This window comes from Neocloeon triangulifer, unplaced genomic scaffold, assembly GCF_031216515.1.
Source record: "Neocloeon triangulifer isolate White Clay Creek 2 clone unplaced genomic scaffold, ASM3121651v1 ptg000015l, whole genome shotgun sequence".
In the NCBI taxonomy this organism is placed as follows: Eukaryota; Metazoa; Arthropoda; class Insecta; order Ephemeroptera; family Baetidae; genus Neocloeon; species Neocloeon triangulifer.
Window position 1 is genome coordinate 6,769,841 of NW_026775557.1, and position 25,898 is coordinate 6,795,738.

The window sequence follows — 25,898 nt, forward strand, 5'->3', positions numbered from 1 at the left end:
TGCTACCTCCGCAATTTGCAACACGACCGCCGAGACGAGAGATGCGAAAAATCTGTAATTTATAAACTATTTCACTTTTGCTGTAAATCGTTGATTTGAAAACTTTTTACATTTCTAAAACTTTATTATTAAAACTTCATCTTGGCTCTTCAATTTTGATAGCGAGTCGTAAAATATTATACGAGACTTCTTGGTAATGTTTACAACATTCTGCGTTCAATAGTAAGGCAATCTTTATAGGTGTCTATGCAAAACTGAGAAAATGGTAAGCCCATCTATAATGTATGAAGCTTCTTTGCACATAAAAACTGTGATAAAATTGCGCGCGGCTAACTTTGATGCGTCTCATATAAAAGCCTAGGTTTATTGAGCAAACCAGCATTTGCCACGCTCTAATGGAAATTTACCATATTTTCCTCTTTACAGGGTTAATGTATTTTAATAGCTCTTTTCAGTCCTGGTGTACAAGAAAGAAGATGAAAATTGATTGCTGAAATTAAACCGCTTACTTTTGTAAGAGGTCTCAAGTCTGCCATTCCCGCTGATTGATTTGACAAAAATTTGCTCTTCTCGTATTTAATACAGATGAATTTTTTTTCAATAGAGTGAAATAACGGTTCAAAGGGTCGCTTTAACACATGTTTGAATAGCCGTTTCGCTTGCCCGTTGAGCCTGAAAACATGCACAGTGATTAACCACACGCGCGCACATGAACTTTGAAACAAATTCACGATGGGCGGTGCTAGTCATCTGTAATGATTAGGCTGTTCATACATCAAATAGCTGTCACGCTCACGCCTAACCGACACCACGAATTATACAAGCGGAGATTTTATACATATTCAGTTTTTATACAAAAGGGCACAGGGTACCGAATCAAAAATAAATTTCATCTCTCCGAAAAAAAAAATTGGTCAAAGAGCAGCGCTGACATTTTCCAAGCCATTTTTGAGGGTAAAGAATTAATCTTAATGTGTTTATTCCAGTTTTGTGCACCACAAGGAAAAACGTCTGGTGGAAATTCCGCGTTATTATGAAATATGTGTCACAATATTGTTGACACAAGGAGAAGCCATATTGGGTTTGTGAAATGAAAAATAATGAACTTGTCATGTCACAGAAAGGAGAGAGGAAAATGTGAAATTTTATATATAAAAAAATATGTCCCGTTTGTACCTTTTTTATATAAAATATTCACCTAAAAACTTAAATATGAGCCAAATTAATGATTTATAAATCCAAAATGGAAATCTCCTAATTAATAATTGTGTATGGTTATATAAGGGTTTTGATATCACAGCCCCAAGATCTCTGATTGTCAAAGGCTTGTGCCTTTTCTGCGAAACAAAGTTTATCTTCTTTTGAGGGCAAGCATTTCAAAAGTGGAAAAGGCACAAAGCCAAAACATGACGAGGGCAAACAAAGGGTTAAATGTCGTTGCAGCTAGGAGCAAACTAGAGAAGGAAAAAAAGCGCTCTCCTGGCTGACCGCGCGCATGGAAACGGAGCCGACGTGTGTTGACGACTTGTTTTCGCAAACGCGCCAGTAGCAAATCTAATTAGAGGCGGCGTGGATTCGTCTCATTTGTCTCAAGGGGCCTTCGTCGCGCCCATTTCCTCCGCATGCCCTTTGTTCACGAAACCCTCATAACACGCGCCGCAATACAGATGTGACACCTGGACGGATGATCCGTGCATAGGAACACAATGAAAAATGGCACAGATTTTTCACCCTCCGCTTTGTACACATTTTACCCAAAGCCCGCTGCAAGATTTTCGCGCCAAAGGTCAAAGGGCCACTGCCAAGCATGATAAAGTTTTATCAATTCTCTCCAAGTGCCATCCATCAAAATAAAAAAGGGCAAGAAAGGCGACCAGCTAAGACGGAGGAAATTAAATTGCGGATCATATTTTATAGCGTGTCTCTTTCATTCCCATTTTATGCAGCAAATATCTTCGATATTAACCACTCACTGTAGATATATTGAATTGCCTTCAGAAAATATGCTAGACACGATTTTCCTCCGTTTTTACAACAATATAAAAATTCCTTTTTGCTTTTTTCTGCTTACTCACCTGTGCAGCCGTACTATTATTTTTTTTTTTTATAAAAAGGATGAATATAACAGGGAAATAAGGCTTGTTTGATATAGAACCAGACGTTTCTAGATCATGCTGACTATTGAATTTCTGATCTCTAACAAAAGATAATGTTAGAGCAACAGATGCAAAAAAAATTAATCAAAAAAACATAAAAAAAACGATATTACGTATTTTTCATAGAAGTTATTCTTTATGCTTATATGAATATTTTATCTTTTTTTTATAAATGCAAGTATTTGGTTATAAATATCAATTATGAGACAAGTTTGACGCCTATACATACTTGATAAGTCCATTTTCTAATGAAAGTTTGTGTGTTGTAGGTTTAAATAATAATTATCACGTTTTTTACTCCTTAACCATTTCCAAAATTTCAATTGTCTTGCTTATTGCTAACAATAAGATGAACCTTAAGTAGCAAATATTACACATTTTTTTTATATGATATTATTTATTAATACTAAATAATAATAATAATCAAAATTTATTTAGCGTCTAAAAAAGAGTGATAATAAATTAATTCAGTTTAAATATAAACAAGCAGTATGATTAAATTTATATTTGCACATCGACTCAAACTAGTCCATGCGGCAAAAAGCAGCTCCACGCTGTTTTCGCATCAAATTAGTGCCACAGGAGTAAGTCAATGTGGCTCACAATAAATTCAATTCAGAGAAGCGCATTTCCATTTTAAAACAAATAAAAAAGCATAGCTTATTTGTGTTAAGGCTACAATTCCTGAATATCAGTTCAAGATCTATTTTATTGGTAATTAATAAACCTAAAATTATATTAACGACTTGACGAGTTTCTTTAAATACTCGACTTTTCCTATTCAGTTAACTTTGCCGAGTCAAGGCTAAATACAGAAGTGGAATACATTTTCTCAGCGAATTCGCTGTTGCGTTATATTAATACAATATCATAACACCCTAGAGCGCGATATGCGGCAATTACTTTAAATTAATTAACAAATTTATTATTGCGTGCTCTGTGCATTTTATTCCCAGCTTGCGCACAGTTCACATTATTGAACAATGAGAAGGCGTAAATTGAGAGCAAATTCAGCAACAAGCATACAGATCGAGACGCAATAATTGATTGAGAAATTTCCCTCGGGCTTGCACACATCCAGGAAAACAAACCGAGTTTGTCTGAGGGCGTGATGAATAATTCCCCACTCGCGTTCGCCTTTTATTTTCATTCTCAACCTGCAATATGGAAAAGAAATTAAAAAAAAAGCAGTTCTTTAAAGCCACTCTAATGTGGACTTGTGGAGTACATTCATGATATTTTTGTAATTCTCTTGGTAATTTTGCACGAAATGAAATAAATTATCAGAGAAAAGGTCAGCGGGCGGGGTCAAATGGAAATGAGCGCTGCTTTTACGCACTTGAACTTACGGGCCCTTGCGGCGTTTTATCAGTGATGTGACCGCGCGCGCGACTCGTTACAAAATAACTGAAACGACAAAAAAAGCGCCTCGTATAAATGCAAATAATTTGATATACCTCGAGTGCCCAACAAGTAGGCGAAAGCCAGGTTTAGAGCTAGAGTGATGCATTCTGATTAATTGCCGGGTCGTAAAAGTTCGCGTGACGCGGGGTCGATTTATTTTCGGCAAAAACGTTCACGCGAATTCTACCCCGGCAGGACAATGCATTAAGAGGCAGCAAGATAATGATAGCATCGCCCTATTGATCCGGCGGCGAGGCCGCTTAGCATAACCTCAACCGACTTGGGCTCACCGTCGGGCGGGTTGCATAGATCGAGTCAGTCGGTATTTCATTTGTTGCTGCGCCGAGTCTGCACGCCCGAAATACAAATCTAGCGGAAAACTTTTCCAATTAGACTTTCCATGCAGGGGCACATCATGGAAATTCAGTTCAATATATACAACCGTGTGACTGTGGTGAATGCTGATGAGGAAAATCAAGTGCCGCGGTGAAGGATTTTTCTCAATTGAAATGTGTATCTTTTGTGTGACAAATTTTTTTATTAAAAAAAAAAAATGCCAGAACAAAGGGAAAATCGTGTTATTTACTGACACGGCAAAATGTATATGTATGATTTGACAATAAAATCCAAGACAAATTTTAATTTATTGAAATTCATAGATAGCCCGAAGCTTGAAAAAATTATTATTTTTGTTTATTTGTACAATTGTTACATCACATTATTTACGTTCCATTTTTGAAATAAAAATTGTTTGAGAAAAAAGGTTGGTTGCGGCACCACCTCTAGCAAGAATTTCGCTAAAGCTTCCGAGAACAAAAAACCCCATCCGCCGCAGTTGATATAATTTTGTTCATTGCTTATTACAAATTTTGCCACAGGTAGTCCTTGCAGAGAGTGGGAAACGGTTTCACTGGGCAGATTTTTAGTGCGTCAGGAATCTGGAGCAATAATTGTACCTTATGACTAAAAAAAAATCACCAAAAGAAAGCTGACCTTGTATTCGATTTACCGTGGAATTATTAATTTCCTAAACAGTTTAAAAAATTCACGTAAAAACCTTATTTCTATATTTCTATATTTGCTGAAATTTGTTATTCAATCTTTTTTCAACATGTACTGAAACATTGTCAGTTATGCAATCACTTTAATCAATAGCAAATAATTCCTTGTTCAAATATTAGCAAAGGAAGCACATGTGTCCGATTTAGATCAAATAATTGTTTGCAAATTGAAATTTTCCATGCGTGAAAATGCGTCGGTCGTAAATAAAGCAGCTCATATTTCGAAGCTTTGCCGAGAGAAACTGGCAGTAAAGGTATGTAGCTCGCAAAGAGCAGTATAATAATATCGCTTACCTAAATCAACCCGAGCACTCACGGAGATAATGACGTCATTGCTGAGCCTGGAGGGGTAATAATTTCTCAGGCAAAGAACACCCAAATCCAGCCACTCTAAAATAAAAAAGAAAAGGTGCGTGGGTGTCTGTCTTTCTAAGACTTGGGCAGGTGTTGTTAAAAAAAAGCAATTAATTCTCTGGTGTTTCGCAGGTTGACAACTTTTGCAATTCCGATATTACTCCCTGCGATGAGCGCACCATTAAACTTTCATGGCTAATTGACCGTTGTGTATATTGATCAACAGTCTGTGCACTCTCGAATTGCTGCCTGTATACTCGGTACGCCTCCGCACGTTTCATCCTCTCCCGTGAGAGCAACAAAGGCTCCGTGTTCAATTTGCTCTCATTTGAAGTTGTGATAAAGTTTCAAAGAATTTTTTCCATGCGCCGTCTGCTTTTCTCTTTATGCAAATAAGTGGCTTGGTGAAGCGGAATATTTTATTTTCCGCTGATGAAATGTGTGAAATTCAACACTTTTCGCGTTGCGCTGCAAAATGTCGTCTTTTATACATATATGACCTATTTTCGCACACACAAAAGCCGTTTCCCAGCTGCATTTCGATTCGCTCGAGCGCAACAATTGCACTCATAATAATAACAGCCGCACTGACAAGAGAAGGGCATGCAAATCGCCGTGTGGGAGATTTGCAGCCTAAAGGGCACCTGTGTTTGCTGGCGGCGCCGTAAAGTAGAATTACTGCAGGCGACGCGGCTTATTGTATATATTTGTATTTGCCAGTCCAGCTAGGCCCAAGCTACGGCTAAATTGCCACAGCAGCTGCTGTTGCGAAAAATATATGATATTCTACGCTACTGCCATATACACATCCCTTGGGCACGCTGAATTAAATTTTCCCTTGCTGCTTTCACCTTAGTACACGCGGGTGGGAGGAAATTTTTCGACGTCACTTTTCCTATACCATTTATCATAACTATCCACTTTGAAATATTAGCGCAATTTGCAGCGGATTAAAGCGATAAAGCCGAGAAACGTACTTTATTAAAAAAAAAGAAAAAAAGTGAAACGGGAAAATCATGACGTTTTTTAGCATTATATCTTAACAAGGGTACAAGCCTACTAAGAGGTTCATATTTCATGCAAATTCATCATTATTTACTTTTAAATTTCCTCAAAGTTCTAAGCCCAGAAAAAAACGACACATTCTTATTTTATCAGTCTCCCCCCAACTTTGTTTAACAAGTCACTACCATACTTTAATTTCCTTGCATAGAACTTAATTTGTAGGGATTTCAAACATTATTAAGTAAAAATATAATTAATCCTTTTATTATCGATTACTTTAAAGCTTGTATTTTGAAAGGGGATGATGTGTTTTTTATAAAATCGTTATCTTTTGCTTAATTATCTCAATTAATTTTTTTTTATTACGTATATATTTTTAAATTTATTATTTTGTAGGTTGCTAAATATTCGTGGAATTTCATTGAAACAGAAAAATATTTTACTTATTTAGATAGTTAAGCTGGTTCATATCATTTTAATTGTTTGCAGAGAGATTACAAATTATGACAATATCTATCACAATTGTCAATTATAATAGCATTAAAACATCATTCATTTACATAATTGATTCTAACATAAATAATAACCATTCTCTATATTGGTTGAGAACTAGAACTATGAATGTAATGATTGGAAAAAGAAAAAATTACTCTCTTTGCCCTCATAACAATAAAATACATTGCTGTTTATTTAGATTTTATACTTATTTACTAAAGAGAAGACCAGATAAGAACTTTTGAAAGGCTTAATTATTGATGTAATATTATATATTGATATTATTTATTTACAATTATGAATTTTGATCCAGACTTGAAGTAAACATAAATTTCCAATTCTCTTGCGAAGATTATTTTTATTTTTTTTATCTCATTTATTTTGGTCTTAATTGGAGGCGGAACTTTTTAAACAAATTGCAATTAGAGCGAAATTTGCTGAATCGGTGATTTTCAATTTGGGGCTGATGGAATTCACAAGATTGGTACACAGAATTTTAATTAAAGCCAAATGAACTCCCGAAGAAGAAAGACAGACAACCTTGTTAAAATTTAATGACCACCTGGTCTGTGCGTCTGTTGTGTTAATTTGGAACGCATTGCAAAATTCAGAGACAGGGGCACGGAATGAGTCTTTTCGAGCCCAAATGAAAAAAAAAGTAACAAGAAAAAGCCCCGCCGTGACAAAGCAGAACGGGTGGGGGAGTGAGGCAGGGCACCATATACTCGGAGGCGGAATTAAAGTGTGCGTGTGTGTGTGTGCACGGTATGGGGTGGTATGGTGTAGGTCTGAATGAAACGGGCTGAGGGCGGCAGAGCGGGGGCGATCGATAGGGGCGGCGCTGGCGTCGGCGCCTGACGCAGCCCACGCCGCACAGCCCAAGCACACCAGCCAGGACTTATTTGACCTTTGACCCGTCCTCGAGACGGACAGACCCAGCTGCAGCTCCGACCGAAGAGGATGACCACCGCTGCTGCAGCCGCTTCCCTGCTCGTCCTGTGCGCCCTGATGGCGCCAGGCTGCGTCCAAGCATGGGGCGGCCTCTTCAACCGATTCAGCCCTGAGATGCTTTCCAACCTGGGCTACGGCGGCCGTGCCGGGCCCTACAGGGCGCAACCCTTCCTCCAGGTGAGTCTCACCAAAATCACATCAATTAAGTAACCACTTGTTCTATTTCCTGCACTCGAATCTAGATCACGACGTCATAATCGATTTTTGGCGGGATGGTTTTTTCGGTTCAGTTTCGCAATATGTAGGTCGCCTGCTCATTAAATCATTAATGTCTCACCTTTTAGAGGCTGGCAATGAATAATTTAGGCCAAGTATCAATTACTCTTTATCTAAAAATAAATTTGGTCTATATAGATTATATTTTCACTCAAATTAAAAGAAAATAAATCAAAAGGAAGTTTTTCCAGTTTTTGTTTTTTTATTAACAAAATTAAGAAATTTATTTAAAATATTAAATTTACCCACTTTACTTTCATTCACTGAATTATTTTTCTCAGTCTTCTTTTTTATGTATTTTTACTTTATTTTTCTAGAATGCGGACAACGTAACTTAATTTTATTGTAAAAGTTATGTGCTTTTGTACAAATCCATCCCACAATCTCCAAGAAACTGGCGAGACAGGGGTGGAATACCAATGATGAAGGGGTACATAGAAATGCGCCCACGCTGCAGGCCCTAATCCACATTCAGGGCGTCCGTTTTGTTCACCTCCTTGCCAATCAAAATAATACCCCTCTTATCTTTCATCGGGGAAAGTGCCAGAACAGCTATTTCTTCGCGACTTTCGGCAGAAAGACGTCATAAACTCGTCACTCATTTGCCGGCAAATTCATGCAGCAAAATCATTCATTGTGACGGCGATCAATGAGGGCGAAGTGCTTTTGCAAGGCGGCACTCCGTCAATTTGCATATACATGTACATAAGTGAGCGAAGGGTTCATGTTTCTCGCAATAATTGTGCATTCAGTACATGCCACGCGCCTTGTAATCCTCTCTCGTTCGTCTCTTTGCTCCTGCCATACCCGTTGCGAAATATTACACCGAGTTGCCTGATGAGCTAACCGAAGTTTACGACATGAAACTCTGTTAACTATTTTCATTACGTTTCGCAGTTCCAACATTTAAGAGGGCCTTTCGCAACAAGACTTTTTCTTTCGAGATATAATGCAAGAATGTAATTTAATGAAATGCCCCTTTTTTCTATAAAATAAAAACTGCTCAGATTTCGTTTAATGCTGTCTGAAGCGAAAGTAGGTGAAAAAGTGGAGTTACCGTTATTAACCCTAAATTAATATGTTCTAAAACCAACGTCTTCATTTGCCCTGAAAATAAATGTCCTAAATTATTCACTCCAAATTCCCTAAAAGTAAATTTCCTCAAAACATTTACCCTACAAATAAATTTAAATTTTGAATAGACCATTCTGATAATTTCTAGTTACCTTATTTGACTAATTTGAACTTTTTTGGCAATTCCACGTCTATTTTATTATTTTAGTCGAAGATTTTGTAAAAATTTTAGACCCTTAGCTCTATTGCCAGTCCTAATTATTTGACTAATTTGAAAACGGGACGATTGAAAAAATAAAAAATCAAACAACTGAGTTGTTTGATTTTTTCTTATTTGGCAATTCCTGGACTCTTTTAGCCTTTTTGTGGTTGATTTTGAAAACATTAATCCTTACCTCTAAATGTAGTCCTTTTGAAATTTCATCTTTTTAGGCAATTCCGCGTCTATTTTATTCTTTTAGTCGACGAATTTGTAAAAATTTTAGACCCTTAGCTCTATTGCCAGTCCTTATTATTTGACTAATTTGAAAACGGGACGATTGAAAAAAAAATCAATGCAACCGAGTTGTTTGTTTTTTCTTGACTATGTATTTTTCATCTTTCATTCGGAAAAAAGACTAAACACTATTTTGACCATCTCAAACTTCATAAAAGATTTATAATTTTTTTTATACTTTAAAATGCACAAAAATATAACACTAAAAAAGAGTGTTATTGCTAGCAGAAATTACGCAGAATTGCATGTTTTGAGTTGAAATGTTAGGAAATCTACGAAGCTTGGATAATTTATTTTATTTTATCTTTAGCAAATAATCAAAAGAGAAATAAATAATAAATTATGCATAAGAGTCGTGCTTGATCAATTCACCTTTATCATATTTTTCCGAGAATTTGAAACCCAAAGAAACCACTTGAAACGGAAAATAATTAAACTAGTTTACTTTTGACTAATCGCCTTTTACGTGGAATTATGTTCCGAGACGCGAGTTACTGAGACAAAACCGCGTCTTGGAACGTAATTCCATGTAACAGGCGATTAGTCAAAAGTTTCTATGTAATAAAAATAAAAAAAAAATGTTTAAAATATAATAACAATAATATTATCAAAAGTTAATAAGATTTTTGAGACTTTCATCTTTCTAAAAATCGCCTAGAATAAATAAGTGACTTTCTGATTAAAAGTTAATTAAATCTCTATTCCATTCATCCATTCTTCATTTTTTTTTGTAATTTATTATTACCTGTCAGTGATGGGGTTGCTTTCGTCACGGCATAAAGATCGAAGTTGAAATTGACGAAACCGGGGCTCATTTTGCATGCACGCCAAGAGCGTCGGATTTTGTCCTCCCACTTTTATCGCCGCCCAGTTATAGCGCGCGTTCTCGTCTCCTTCGGTTAACGTAATAAAACGAGGGTGTAATCTGCGACAAGCCATTATTTGATAGATAAAATTTCTTTTCATGCGCCGCTTTCGCTTTCGCTCTATCTTGTATGTTCACGGAAAATGGCTCTCATGGCGTATCTGTGTGTCATCGGGACAATGCCCTGACAAGCGTCTTTGTATTGGGCGAAGCAACAACCCTCCATCAATCACAAGGCATTCGCAATTGAGTCGGGCGGTAATCGTTAGAGGCAGTTTCCGACCCATCACATCACAAATACACATGCATATATTCGCGTTCACGTTTGAGACACAATACCCGAACATCGACTGGGTTGGAGAGGACCCAATCTAGGACCGTTATGGCCCATGGGGTTGTTTAGAAAAATGCCCTCTGGAGAAATATTTCTCTCCTGCACGGGAAAATCTCGTAGATTGCTGTTTTTGTTATGCTTTTCTTGAAAAAAATCCCGCTCCGTCTGCCTATATCATCTATCAGCCAACAAAGGCTTCCTTTCTCTGGTTCGTTCGGAAAATACGGAAAATACGTCAAGTCTGTTTCCGTTTCCAAGCAACCAAAGATGGATTATTTGACTGGTCGTGTATCGAGTGTGTTTGAACAGAGAATTTGACGGTGACGTTGCAAAGGCGTGAATTGGAATTTCTGACTTTTATTTTAAATCGATTAAAATGAATTGAACAAAATTATTCTTATTTTACTCGTCATTTTTTACTTTTAAATTAGAAATTTTATTTTATTATAATATTTCTGTGGTGTGTTTTGATACACAAATCTTTCAATTCAACATCTCTATTGAAAATGGCAAATAAATATAATAACTAATAACAAAAAACTAACGGAGGCGCTGAACTCTGCACTCTCTGCAGGGTCTCATTAAATTTGTCACCCAGACTTTTTTGCTTCCGAGAGTGCAAAGTTCTTCGTCTCGACGCATTAGGCGGATCAGAGAAGTTTACTGATAACCAAATATCGAGACTTTTGTCTTTTTTCGACCCAGCAGGCTGCGGAAGACAAGCGCTTGGCGAAGCGGCTCCATTCTTCGTCTGGGAATTTGATTACTCGGTGCTCTCCGCACAGACAAATCCCACGGGGCCTCGCCTAAGAGCAGAAACTACTCGGTGAAAAGTCTTGCCCGCCTCCGCGGGGCTATTTCGGCGAGTGAACTCTTTACGCCCGGCGAGCCCGGCCGACTCTTGCGCAAACTGATGGGAATTTGACTTTTTGCCTCCAACGTTTTTTGCCTCCCGTCAAACGGCAATTTTCCGGGTTTTGCATGCGTGCTGAGCCTCCAGGCTTTCTAAAGATAAGCTGACAATTAGAACGATCAGATAAAGAACCGTCACCATCCCGCTTGCTAAAAACGGAACGCAGATAAATGAGTTTGCAATTCTCTCTGCACGGATGTATTTTTGCAATAAAAAACCGAGTAGAGACAAAAAGCTTTTACGTTTTTCTCGACTTATATTGTCCACGAGACGAGGCATTTTCACTCTTTTTCTGCAATTTCCCGTCTGAGACTGAGATGTGACGCGCGGGCCAAATGTAATGAGCTTTCATGACAACCGCGCACTGAGAGCTTTTGTTTCATGACGTGTGCAGGTAATTGCCTTTCTCCGTCAAATATATATCATAATGATAATTTCTAGTACGCCACCATAATGTATTTTCATGGTAATTATATACGCTTGCCTCACCGAGAAGCATCTAATTAGCGCGGGAAACGCGATCGCCAAATTTTCTCCTCGAGTCCACGGAAGGGTGTGGCTCTTCCTCGGAAAGGATATTTTGAAGACGCATAATATATTTCGCTTGCCACTTTCCAACATGCAAGAAATGGCCTTAATCAGATTTTGCCTCGTGGAAAATTTGGCACTGCTCCAGCTCAAAAATCGTTTTTAATTAACGCCCCAATGAGTAATGATTCAACTGAATCTAATTAATCCCTTCGTGTTTTGTGAGAATATAATTCGATCTGCATTCAACGTTAAAGGCTAATTTGAATCACAAAGGCAATTTCCCCATAATTTTGAAATCTCCCGGGCAATCCAGGGAATAGGGAGGATAAAGAGGATTTGCTTGCGATACAGTGAAAAGTGCGTTGGGCTTTGCGAAAAAAGCTTTAGTTAATGCTCTACTTTCCGGCTGCCGGATTTCAACTCAAATGTACCTCTTGCGTAAGCAGCAGGGGATATCCACGTGCCAAATTACCATCAATGCAGCGCATGCATATATACGCCTTGATGGAAAAGCCCTACTAAAGCCGGCAGGACCGCTCTGGGAATTCAGCGCTTTTCTGTTTTCTCAACAAAGGGGCTGGGAGAAAATAAAAAAATAGCGCGTGAATTTTGCAGCTCGATTTGTGAAATTCCCAGGCCAGCGGCGTCAGCACTACGGGGCGACATAATAATAGTTTCATCTCGTGACGTCGGTGCAACATTCGCACAGACGCCCTTTCAAGACATTAAAAGTGGTGCATGGGCGGCCACACTGGCCACAGACACAACTGACGCCGCAACTTGGTCCATCCAAACAATCTCCTTGATTACCTTTGTACTTAGAGGCGGTGGCGAGTCAACTTTTTATCGCACTTCTGGGTAGTTATTAGTAATAATTCTTTTGAAAAAAGAATTCTGTTAGTTGATAAGTAAAAACTTCGATTAATTGCATTTTCAACCCATCTGGCAATAACATATTATTTATTTAATTTATCAAAGTGCGATTTACCAGTGTAAAGTACATAAATATTTTGGATTCTTTATTTTCTGGCTATAAAAAATAAATTTGTATTGCAAAATAAAAACATCGTGCGCCTAGTTTGATAAAATATTGAAGAAAAAATAATTTAGTATAAATGATTAAATTAGAAAATAAATTTGTAAATAAATTAAAATTTTGTATGCTTTGAAAGAAATTTATTACCCAATTGAAGTGATTAATTATTACTTCTTAAATTAGTTGAGCTGAGGTTGGAGGCAACTTTGTTGTTAGCGGAAGGAAGGGCGTCAATGACGTCACTGAAAAATAAACTCTTTAAGAGTGACTTAAGTCGAGGCGAGAGTTTAGGAAAGATCTCATTGCTCGCAAGCTCTCGCCGGGATTACAGCACGAAAAGCCCAATTTGTTAAATTAACAATTTATTTTACACTAATTGTGTGCTCCTTTTAGCCTTGTGTTTGATTACGGCTCCTTGTCAGTTTGTATACAAAACCGCAAAAGCCACGAGCGCCATGGCATTTAATTATGCAAATATAGATAGGCAAATGGCTTCCATTTTAATCAAGGCTCGGAAAAATGGCCTGTGTTCCAAAAGGCGGATTAAAAGTTGTTTGGGTATTTGGATGAAATAATCACCCCATAAAAGAGTTCCGCAAAACTCACTTGACGTCATTGCGTGCGCGATTAAAATTTCATTATGCACCAATCTGCCTCATACGTTAATTAGAAATAGGTCGGACGATGTAAATGCAATTAATTAAGGCGAGCGGAAAATGAAACAAAAGAGAGAGAGTATTGATTTTACGCCTTATTGGGAATTTAATCAGATTACACTGCGCGCGCAAAGGCTTTACATGGATGAAGTACATAGCGTGGGAGGTTGTTTAGCGTATGAATAGACGAGCTCAAAGAGAAAATTACTAAAATGAGACGGTGGTTTGTAGTTATTTTCAACTTTACGGATAAAGCCTTCCCAGAATATGTCTGCTGGTGTAAAATCCAATAAAGCGGCCGCGTGGAAAGAAATCAATTGATTCGCTGTAGCCAGCACGTCCTTGCCATTCAGCTGGACGAGAGTGTGTGGGACGTTTTATTAAACGCGAAATCTCTTGTCTGCCCAGCCCGGCTTTGTTTTTAGCTCAATGCGTGCTTTGCGGAAAGTGATTTTTTTTGTTCATTTTTGCGGCCGCGGGAAAATGGGTTTCAACCCAAGCTGGAAAAATTACGTTGTTTTCTGCCGACATTCGCTAACAAAAAACTTTGAAATGCCCGTCAGCAATTTGAATTTTAAAATGTGGAAACTCAATGAAAGTGCCCGAGGTTTTGGGATTAATTAACAAAAAATTTAACTTCTAAATTAATTCAACGAGGCATATTTCAAATAACAATATTTCAATCTGATATACTAAACTATGATATGAAATAATGGTATAAATTTGAAAATTTAGCTTATATAATTTTTAATTCAATCAAGTGTTTTTTTTTGTGGATTAAAAAAATTAAAAGTCTTGATATCAGCAGAAATAAATTAATTGTAAGAAGATAAGATAAAAGTTATGTTGAAATATTTGAACAAATCAGGTCTGTGACAATTATTTGATTCTCCCTTATTTTGACTAAAGCAGATCAAACAGAAAAATCCGATAGAAAAACTAAATATATTCGTTCAATTTATATATGTATAAAAATTAGAAGATTCCTTGCTCACAACAAATTTGTGCTTTGCATGTAGAATGAGCAGCGTTTAATCAGTGCCTATTCATTATTTTTATTGTTGTACCAACCGCAATGCACGCACACAGAAAAATTTTCACTAGGTGCTAGTTGTATTTACTAGAATAATCTTGTTAAAAGTGCCTCAGGTCCTGAGGTTAGTTATTTTTACAAGGTACGGGCTAGTAAAATGATTTTTACTAGGTTACCTTGTTAAATTCACTAGGCATTTAAAAGCTGGATTTGTACTCCATTTACCTTGTACTTTCAACTGACCATACCTTGTTAAATTTACTAGACAAAAACGGAGCTGGCTTTTACTAGGTAGGTTTGTTGGATTTACTTTCCTCCGTTTGTTACTTTTTACTAGGTTTCATTTGTTGCTTTTACTATTTTTGATCAGTATTTTTTACAAGTTGGGAATGTTCTTGGTACAGAGTAAAATAAGTTGTATTTTGTACATTAAATTTTTATTTATTGCAGTTTGTCACATAAAATAAAATACAAAATAATTTTTAGCAATTTACACATACATATAAAAAAATCATTCAACGCTCAAAAAATTTAAGATATTTTAGTAAAGCTAAAATTTGATTTGAGCTTTGAATGATAGAAAAAAAACTAACAAAAAACAAAAGTTGTAAGAAGGGTTCTTGTACTTATCAAAATAGTTGCACTTGCGTATTGCGTGGGAGGATTCAGATGTCCAGAGTCTAGGTGGTGTCCAGTCTACGCGATTAAATGCTGTCAAAGGTCAATCTCTTCTGACGGCTAGGGTATGATATTGCCCTGGTGGTCACGTTTTTGGTGTATTCAAACATTTATCCTTTAAGAGCTCTTGTCAATTTTCAGTACAAAAATGCTTATCCTGCGAACAAATATGTAGAGAAATATTTAGTTGGTCACATTTTTAATAGATTATTGCAGAATATTTACCTTGAATTCTTTCTTGGTTTCAAAATCTTGTTTCAATTTAATCGGCGGAATGCAAGTCCAAAATTACCAAACTCTCCTTAAAACTGGCTTATTTCCAATGACGTCAGCTTTAGGCCACTGCTGAAATTTTAAAAGAGCGATTAAATATTTTGAATACGGTATGGCCAAGCTAAAAGTTTGCTTCTCCATAAAATTGGAGATTGGAGACAATTTCACACACACTGCTGAAAATATCCCAGTAAATTTATTTACCTCGATATACCAGTGCATTGTCAGATGTTAAATTTTCCTCCAGACAGCCAGAATCAAATCCAAAACGGAAATTAAACTGAAATAGTCCAAAAGCGACGCAGAAACGTGCACACGGTTTGTGTTTTTCCAAGGAAATGATGGCGACTCGGTCCGCGCGCCGAGACGCCGCGCACCTTGTTACTAGGTAGATTTGTTAAAGTTACAATGTATCTAGTAAATTCCACAAGGTAGCTTAGTAAAAGTTGTAACGAACTTTTTAAAACGTTGCAAGTTCATCAACCAGACCAAACCAGACACTCATCATACAAATACAAACTCGGTATGAAGAGTTCATTTGAAAGTTGCAAATTTTGACAAAAACGTTTTTCATTTTTTATTTCAATTTTATTTTTACATTACGATATTATAAATCATTAGGTCAAGAATCTCAATTATTACCAAATAAATAATTTTTATGAAAGTTTCCACCTTTGGAAGTAAAATAATGATAGTAAATAATACAAAGGGTCTAAAAAAATTGAATTTTTTCCACGTTATGAAATAGTACGGAATTTATTATATAAGCAAAAATAACTTCATTTGGCCATTTATTACGGAGAAACATAACATTTATAAAGAAAATATTTTTATCTGCTGCTAGTTTAATCATGAGAAAAATATCTATTTAAAATTACAATAAATTTTTTAAATAATTCAGAATGAAAGGAGTTGGAAGTGCTAATTATATTTTAAATGAAAAAAATATTTAATTATCTGCAATGACAAAAATACAATGTTCCCGCTGATAAAAATTCAAAATCTACAAGGAAGGTTTGTTGATTTTACTAGTCTACTTTGTGGAATCAACTCGTAGAAGTCTTGGTTACAATGCCGTGTTTGTTAAAAGTACAAGGTATTGAAATGTAAAAGTACATCTAACAATGTTCTCTGTGAAAGTTACTGCTCAAAAATTGTTACACTTGCAATTTTCAACTTGTAAAATTAACTAATCTCTAGCCTAGTAAAATTAACTAGTCGTTATCTTGCGCCTTGAACAAGTTAACTCTGCACATTTTACAAGGTAGAATAGTTACTGCCCAGTTGTGCCCACTGTCACTGGGCTACCTAGTTAAATTTACTAAGTTACCATGCTGGATAATTTTACTAGGCACGAGCTTGTTGCTTTTACTATCCGCCTCGTATAAATAACATATTTCATGTAGTTAAATTTACAATCACCTAGTTAGATTTGAGTTAACTAGGCAAACCTGGTATTTATTTTTCTCCGTGCGCAATTAAACTAAACAAAAACCATGTTCATCAGCATGCTAAAAAACGCGGACTATCTTTTGCAAGTTCTGTACTGAATTTCGTATATATTTATCCAGCGAGACAGAGTGGAAATTAAATTAGCTTTCATTCCGACGACAAAAGCGCCAGAATTTCTTCCGCTTTTCCTCCGGAGAGGCATTTTCCGTTGCCGAAAAATTAGGATATTTCCTTTGAATTATTCATGGCAATTTGTAGGGATGAGAGGTTTAATTTATTAAGACCTCCTCTCCTTGCCAGAGAGAAACAAAGGCAAAATTTATCCTTTGTCCGCATTTGGATCAGACAGTTTTCAGTGGTGTTCGGTTTTTGTTACTTTCGGGACCTTTGTTTTGGAAAAACAAAGGCCCTTTGATTGTAAATGAATTTCCATTTTTGTTGCTAAAAACTTTGGTCCTTTGTGAGCCTTGACCATACAAATAATTCGCCGGCGGAATCGATTCGCGTTTGAAGTGCAGGCTTTTTGTGCGCGACCAAATTGGTGCTTGTTCTCGTCGCTCGCGATGGGAAAAGAGCATGTTGTGGTGGCGGCGAGGGTCGTACCTGCATTGCGGGATGCGGTCGATACTTTCTCACAGCCAACTTGCCTCTATCTCTTCGCTGCACGGCCAGGGACGCGCGATAATCCCAATGCTCAGCCAAGAAAAAGTGCGCCCAGGGTGACATTTTTCTTATTAAATTTTGATCAACTCTCACAGCGTCGGCCAATTTTTATCCTAACGTTAACACAGCGTTAACATTAACTGGTAACTTCTTTTAATACAAATAATTTAAAATAATTTATTAATTTATTTGATAAAATGCAAAAAAAAAAAAAACAGAAAATACAAAGGAATTTACAGAGAAAAATTGGAAAAAAAAATATTTTCTTATTTTATTGATCGGACTGAAAAATTGATAGTTGTCCTAATTTAACATTATAAATTTAAATATGACGTCCACATTTTAAGATTTCCGATTTTCTGAAATATGCGTAACTTACAATTAGTTAGAGTTAACTAGTTTATTAATTTCATTATAATTGAAACTTTCTGGCTTGGCCTAACCTCATGATGAAATGAACGTGGGTGTGCAATTATGGCTGAGCATTGCGAGTTTCCCCGTCTGTAATTTCAAACTTGCTCTGCCAAGGGTCCGCTTTGCTGTTCCCAAATTAGCATAGCACTTTCGCCAACCGTGGCATCCCTGAAAATGAGGGTCTTTTGCACCACTGTACTCTGCCCATGGGGAGCAACAAGTATTGATGAGAAAAGTCGAGCAGCGTTCAGTCTGGCATATTGTAATTTGTATGCTTTTCCGGGCGCGCAATAAAACTTTGTTCAGCACGTAGGCGCGGCTTATTTTCCTTGAAATTTGATACATGGTGATCTGGTGCGGAGATATCGCTTGGGAAAAAAAATTGCCTTGGTACCGAAATAGAGCGAGCTTTTTATTGGGTAAGGAACCGGGCTGATTTACAACGGCTTGTGTTTGGCGTGTTGTTTTTGTCTGGCGAAACTGTCGCTCGCAAAGTGGAGTGGAATAACAAAAAGCATTCTATTTTTTACCCTTTGTCTCATCCCTTTGAAGTTATCTGTCTCTCTTTTTTCCAGTCCAGTGAAACTCGATTTTCTCCCGAGCAACTCTCTGATTCGTTATGTGCAAGGTCCGCTCGTCAGAAAATTTCGATTGTTGTCAAGCTCTCTGATTGGGTACAACTTTTCTTGTACCCAATCAGAGACCTCAAGCAACAATCAAATCATTTTTCATTGTTGCTGATGCGCGGACCTTGGTTATGTGCAAGATTTCTCCACCGAAAAACAAACATCAAGTCCAAATTATAGACATTTTTAAATAGAACTATTAAATTTGGAAAATATTTATTTATTCCTTTAAATAAAAAAATATTTTACACAGTTAATAATAAATTTAAATCTGGATTACTAATTTACTGAAGAAACTCTCACAAACCACAAATTAGCGTGCCGTTTGTAATAAATTTATGCACGGTAATGAATTTAGAGCATCAGCACACACACTATCGACGGTTTAATTGCAAGCCTCAAATTAGATCCAGAGTGTTTACAGGCAATTTACCAACAAGCACGAAAGCATTAAATGCAAATGCAATAATAATGGCAAGGGTCATGGGCTCGCATGCGACGGTGATAAAAGGGCAGGCCCTGATAAAAGCAGGAGCCACGTGTGCGCAGAGGCAATTCTTCTTTGCGCAATTTAATGTCGGTCGCACTCGCTGCGTTGTGGCTCTATATATTTTTTTCCAGCAGCGGTGGTTGAAAATCAAGTCACTTGCCATGGTGAAAAGTCAGAGGCCACTTAATTTTTCATGCTTTTCTATGCCAAGAGCACGCACAGAAAATTTAAATTCAAACCAGAGAGAGAGGTTAACGAGCAAAGTTGTGCGCCGTGTCGCACACGCATGAATATTCATTTGAAAGTGACGCCCAATTTGCATTTTCACTTTTGAGTGTCTAGACAGGTGATTATTTGTTAGTAGAAAAACTACATACGAATTTTATTGTGAGTAAATTTGAAATATTTTGAGTTGCCGAAAATTCAATTTTGGTCCTTTTTAAGTAATCGACGTTGAAAGCTGCAGCCAAAAAATTAAGATAAAACGCTGACGAGGCCGTGGCAAATTTTCACTCGTGCCTCTGGCAAAACCCAACTTCATAAACAACAGGACATCACGCCCATTAAAAGCAACGCTCCTGCAGCTCAATAGCGTCCCTTCTGTTGAAATTTAATAACGACAAATTGCAACACGTGTGCGTCAACGCGCGAGTTAATCGTGAAACATCACCGTGTCTGCCTTAATAGCTCCCGCTCGTCAGTTTGCGGTGTTAAATTTAATGAAAGGCCGAGAAGAAATTTGTGGTCTCGTGTTTTAAATTAATCCACTAGTCTTTTTGAACAGACTGTGATTTTGTTAACCAGCTGAGGTCTTTAAGGCTCACCAAATCCAGAGTAGGAAAAAAGGTCTTCTCTGGTGAAAAAGCTTTTCTCTGACGCACGTGGCTTAGCAGCTTAGCGTTTTCCTTTCTCTTTGTTGAATGGGCGGATATATCTCGCTCGAGGCACAATCCAACTTGTGGTTGAACAAAAGTGTGTTTTCTTTTTCAGAGTCCGGTAGAGGTGTTGGAAGAGCTGCAAGAGAACGACCTGGAACCGTGCTACGGCCGCAAGTGCACCTCAAACGAAAACTGCTGCCCCGGCTCCGTGTGCGTGGATGTCGACGGAAGTAAGTTTCATTTTAATCCTAAACTTGTTCCATCTCTTAAAAAAATAAAAAACAATTTGCACAAGTAATTGGTATCTCTGGTAAAAACTCATTTTTCGTAAATCAAATAAGGATAAAACGGAAACTCATTATTTTTAGCTTTACCTTTTGAGGTTTATTTTTTTAAGGAAGGCAAGAAAAAACATGTTAAGTGGAGGAGAACAAAACGCCGCTGACCGAGTTTTCGTAGCATGTTTGTTTAAAAAAAGAGGAACATGGAAAGCTATGTTTGCTTAACCCTCCATCCATTGTGCGGCAACATTTATGCCGGAGTTTTGCCTCCAGCAGAAGAAACACGCATCCTGATGTGTAAAATTCAATCAGCGGGATGAAATTGAATGATGTGAAATTATTAATTAACCGCGAGTTACGTAACTCACGGGAATTCGTTATTGGCATTCATGCCCTACCACGCAATTTCCAGCTTAATATGCAAGCAGGAAGTACGGTTTTGCCTCTGAGGCACAGGCAAACAAACAAAAGGCCACAAAGGGATGTGTTTCAGCCACCCACACACATCGCTCCCACGCATCCGATGCTTTGACTTTCTAGAAGCCCAAAAGCCATTGATGCATTTTGGCGTTTTCTTCCGAACGAACGGAGCGTTTTCGACTCGATCCATTTTGCTGAATGTATTTTCGACACAATCGAGACCCTGCCTTGATCAACATTCTCATGAATACGGAAACGCCTGCGAGTCGGCGAGGTAGGCAGCCTGCGAAGCAGAACTGTTGCGCCGGCTGCTTTCGCCTGTTCGCTAAATCTGTCCTGCTGTTGTGACTTTTCCGTGTTGACTTTGCCCGCCGCTTTCATTTGGCTAAACACGAGACGGGAAAACGAGCAGCAGGGCTTCGTGGACCGCGTGATTTAAGCTTCATGAATTTCAGAGCGAGAGGCGCTTTTTGCCGGTGAAAATGTCTGCAAGTTTATAATATACAAGTGGCAGCCTCACTGACGCTTTAATGTTTAACGAGCCGAGCGCGGGCAAACTTTTTCAATAAAGTCAAGCGACAATGTGCGTGCACTATAGCTATTCACATAAACAACTCTGCCATAATCAAGCTCTTTAAAACTTTTGCTTGTTCTCTCAGTCACACACACCACATTCATTCTTGCTGTCAGCGTGACTTTTCTCTGGCCTTCAAAAGTTATCACAAAGCGGTGATTGTTTTAGCTTAAAATGATTTACGTTAAATAAATTTTATATAAATCAGACTGCCTTGAAAGAGGAAATTTATATATTTATGATATTTTAACGACAAATTGTAGTGTTTTTTTTATCATTTGGGATATAATCCAGTTATTGTGAATAAAAAATCTCAGAAATTAATTAGAGTAATTTTGTAAATCACGCAATACCTATTTCAATCAATTATATAGAAAGATTCCAATATTAATATACATGACCTTTTCTTACATCTTAGTTGTCGGCTCATGTCTCTTCGCATATGGACTGAAGCAAGGCCAACTTTGCCGACGGGACAACGACTGCGAGACTGGTCTGCTTTGTTCCGATTCTGATGGAGAGCCACGCACTTGTCAGCCACCAAACCGAACCAACAAGCAGTACAGTGAGTGCATATTTTTTTATTTCTACGTCAATATGTGTTTGGAAACAAAAGCAAACACAGCCTTGATTTTGCAAGAGCAAAGGAAAATGTATCGGAGAGCAATTCCCTGCTGCGAGACCACTTTTTGCCTTTAGCGCCGAGCTCCAATTACCAGTAATTGCCGCTGCCTGAAGAAGGGCTTGCTCGGCCCTCCTTTAGACGGCCAGAATCAATTTCGAGAGGGTTTCTTGTAGAGAGTCTCAAAGGCTCGATTTATATACGGAGCGTCTGGAAAAGGGGTGCAATAATTTATCGCTCTATTGAAGATGAAAGACGCTGAAAAAATATATCTGGACAGCTAATAGCTTTTGCGAACTCTCGATTGAAAAGGTGATTAAACGAGCGATCGTTTCAGATGAGGACTGTACCATGAGCGGCGAATGTGATGTGACTCGAGGCTTGTGCTGTCAGTTGCAACGCAGACATCGTCAGGCTCCACGAAAGGTAGGCGCTCTTTATACAGTATATAAGAGGCATCAAATTTGATCGTTTTTCAAAAATAAATTAGAATAAATTTCAAAAATTAAAAATTAACTTGGAATTTCACATGACTTATCATTTAAAAAGATTTTTATTGCTATCATAATACAAAAAAAAATATTTGATTTTAAACCGAATAATGGGCAATTTGAGTATTTGCAATGAGTTTTCCTTATTAAAATCACTCTTGATTTTCAATAAAAATAATTTATAGTGGTTTTAATTGGCAAAAAAAAAGCATTAAAATGTTATTCTAAGTACTCTGAAAAAATTTGTTTGAAAAAGGCTAAACTCGACAGTTAAAAAGCAATTGAACCCGTTTATTATTCTTCTTCCCATTGACTAGGTTTTGGTTCCCATAAAAAAAACGCTGCGTTGCACCATTCAGTCGTGGTTAGCCCATTCATTTCAGTGGCAAAATCTCCTCTTTTCTCAAGACAAGGATAACAAGGGAAGCCGGCAGAATAAATTGCTTTAGGCCGTCTTAATGAGTTTCTCTCTTTTAGTCCCATTGGAAGCGTCTGCTTTACGCTTGAAAAGAAAGAGAGACTCGTTTCACTTCAGGGTGCCATTTAAATTAAGCACTTTGCTTTATACCTCATTTCTCTGCCAGAATAAAAAAGACGCGGGCTAAAATTAAAGTTGCCTTTTTTTCGTTAATTTAAGAAAAAAAAATATTTAATAAGGAAACCGGAAGAAAGAATTGTTAATTTTTAATCAAAATTAATTTTGTGCAGGTTTGTTCCTACTTCAAGGACCCTCTGACTTGCATTGGCCAGGTGGCTGCCGACCAGGTGAAGGTGGCAGTGGAGCACACCGCGGGCGAGAAGCGCATCACCTCTAAGGTGGGCGCCTTCAACCATCTGCGCAAGTGAATCGGTCCCTGCGTCGACGGCGTTGCAACAATTACTCTACCATGGAATCCGCTTCATTTACACACAGTTACTCAATTACATAAAAAAGATTACAGGATGTTTTTTGACTCCATCTCGCTAACAAGTATAAAACTCTATATCTCTTTCCATCCATCAGTGATTATTGCCAATTATCGATGTTTTTCAAATTAGACGGAAAAAAAATCTTGATGTGACTCCGCGCTCTATTTATCTCTCTCTCTGGTAAGAACGAAAGTGCTCGTATGGTTTTAGGTTTTCCACCCATCGGCGCTTTTTGATTCTTATATACACGCCGTGCGCCGAAGCGCGCGTGCATAGTCTGATATTATTGAATCTGGTCTGTTGCTGATCCCCTGACTTGAACAAAATTTAATTCGAGAGAAGCATTTCGATTAAAACCGAGTGCTCGTCTGCAGATGAACATAAAAAATTTATGCACACACACTCTCTTTAAAAAATAAAATATATAACGAGATAACGCTGCAAAGTTACAGTAGATTGACCCGCAAACAAACTGCCCACGATTGTAATACCATGTTCTGATTTTGACTCGTCTTGGATTGTATTATACTCCATGTAGTAATTGTAGTGTCGAATTTATTCCGATTATGCATTACGTACCGCATAATTATGGTATAATTATTAACGTAGCGTAAGTAGCGGTTAATCCCTCTTTACTGGCTGAGGCATTATTCACCTAAATGTAGATGTTGCATTATCAATTATTATATTGTCGACAAGAAAACCACGATTAAGCGCGATTGTGCTTGAACGTTCGTACGGATCTCGAGGCATGAAAACAAAAAATAATGCCACTTTGCTATGTGTCACCTTATTACCAATTATTGCAAAACCAACCACTGCACCCAGCAAACCCCGACGCACCTGATTGTGTGACTTTACTGATACAATAACCCTTGGGCGAGGATTGACCGAATCGACTTCTGCGGCCAGACGGTCACGCGTCTTCTGCCTCGACCTCTCTCTTATCTTCCTAGGGCAATAAAAGTGCACCGTGTCTGGCAGCAAAACTCCTTTCGGCGTCCGTCTGCGACCACCAGAATAAGCAAAATTACTAAGCTCTTAAGATAATATAGGAGAGAAAAGAAAACACGCTTAACGCGCTTTCGATCAATGACGAGGCACTAAAAAAAAATGCAATAATCGGCAATAATAAGCATAGTAAATATCCTGTGTAGGTGTGTTTTAACCGGTGTGCGTGCATGCGGCTCTAGCTTGTAATGGAAAAAACACACGTATATAAAAATGATGCACACAATGGTGGGCGCGTTGCAATACAAGTTTTGGGTTTTGTTGGTCCAGCCGAGAATCGCCTCTTCCGCTTTTCTCCCGTAGACGCGCAATTCCTACAAACTTTTATTCCAACCCACCGAGTTCATGTTTGGTGTGAGACTATTATAGATTAACAAAAATGAAATTATACCGTGTAAAACTCTAAATAAGAGGAATATACCCGTAATACATACAGAATGACGCATGTGTAAAGAAAAAATAATCATATCATGATGTAGATTTTAGGTCCTAAATCAGGCATGGTAATGCTAAACGAGACCGGGTGAGATAATTAATCCTTTTACGCGCGACAGGACATTTTTTCGGTTCAAGATTTGAGCACTAGGACCTTCCATAGCATTCCGATAAGCAATTTTAGCGTGACCACATTTCTCCCCAGACCTTTGATTAATTGCAGTGTTATTTTACAAGTGGCAGAAAAGCAAATACGACGATTTCACGAGGTTCATTTTGGTATTACTCGAATTTCCTTCTTGAGAAAATTTTAAAGAAGAACCTCTGCATGTAAAATCTGCAGACCGAGAGCGAGCAAAATGATGAAATGCACTAGCTGTTGAGGTTTGAAATCCACCAAAGTATATATTGCTCTCTCCAGAGGGGATTGGACAGTCTCTCAAAACCAAATATTAAAAAAAAAATGCTATGGAGTCGACACTTAACGGAAAAAGGAACTATATACTGAAAAATTATAAGCCTGTTCAACACATATCATTATTACTTAAGAGGAAAATTTTAGAGGAAAAAAAGAGAAATGACGATGAATAAAACATATCAGCAGATGATAAGCTGCACCAGTTTCTTAAGGAAGATCTATTTTGTTATTGAACGAAGTGAATATTTTGAACTGCTATCATATATCTTATTTACTATAAACGACTATGTAGAATGTACATTATTTACTGTGCTTTTAACTTCTGTGGAGGGCTGGAGAATTTTATCCCTCTCACCGACTAATTATTGCGATGTTATGGAAAAACTACAATGTATTCTATTATGTTACTCAGGTTGAACACTATTTATTATTGACATATATTGCGAGATATTTGAATTATATGATCGTTAGTGTTGGACAACATCTGTCGTTCTCACAAAGTTGTAGCGTTTTCTTTTCCTTACGACAAATTCAAAACACTCGTGCATTAAATTTTCATTAATGGCATCCCAACGTTTCGAGTATTATTTGTGTTGCAACCTTACTAGGAATTTGAGCAAATG

General features: G+C 37.5%; 1 protein-coding gene across 1 annotated transcript; it reads left to right on the forward strand.

Annotated features, from left to right (window-relative positions):
- The first annotated feature begins 7,347 nt into the window (after nt 1-7,347).
- On the forward strand, nt 7,348-25,863 carry LOC132202751 (prohormone-3). Its single transcript, XM_059629900.1, has 5 exons — nt 7,348-7,603; nt 20,227-20,344; nt 21,808-21,954; nt 22,349-22,437; nt 23,211-25,863. The coding sequence occupies exons 1-5, from the start codon at nt 7,436-7,438 to the stop codon at nt 23,346-23,348; spliced, it is 660 nt and encodes a 219-aa protein (XP_059485883.1). The 5' UTR covers nt 7,348-7,435; the 3' UTR covers nt 23,349-25,863.
- The last annotated feature ends 35 nt before the right edge of the window (nt 25,864-25,898 follow it).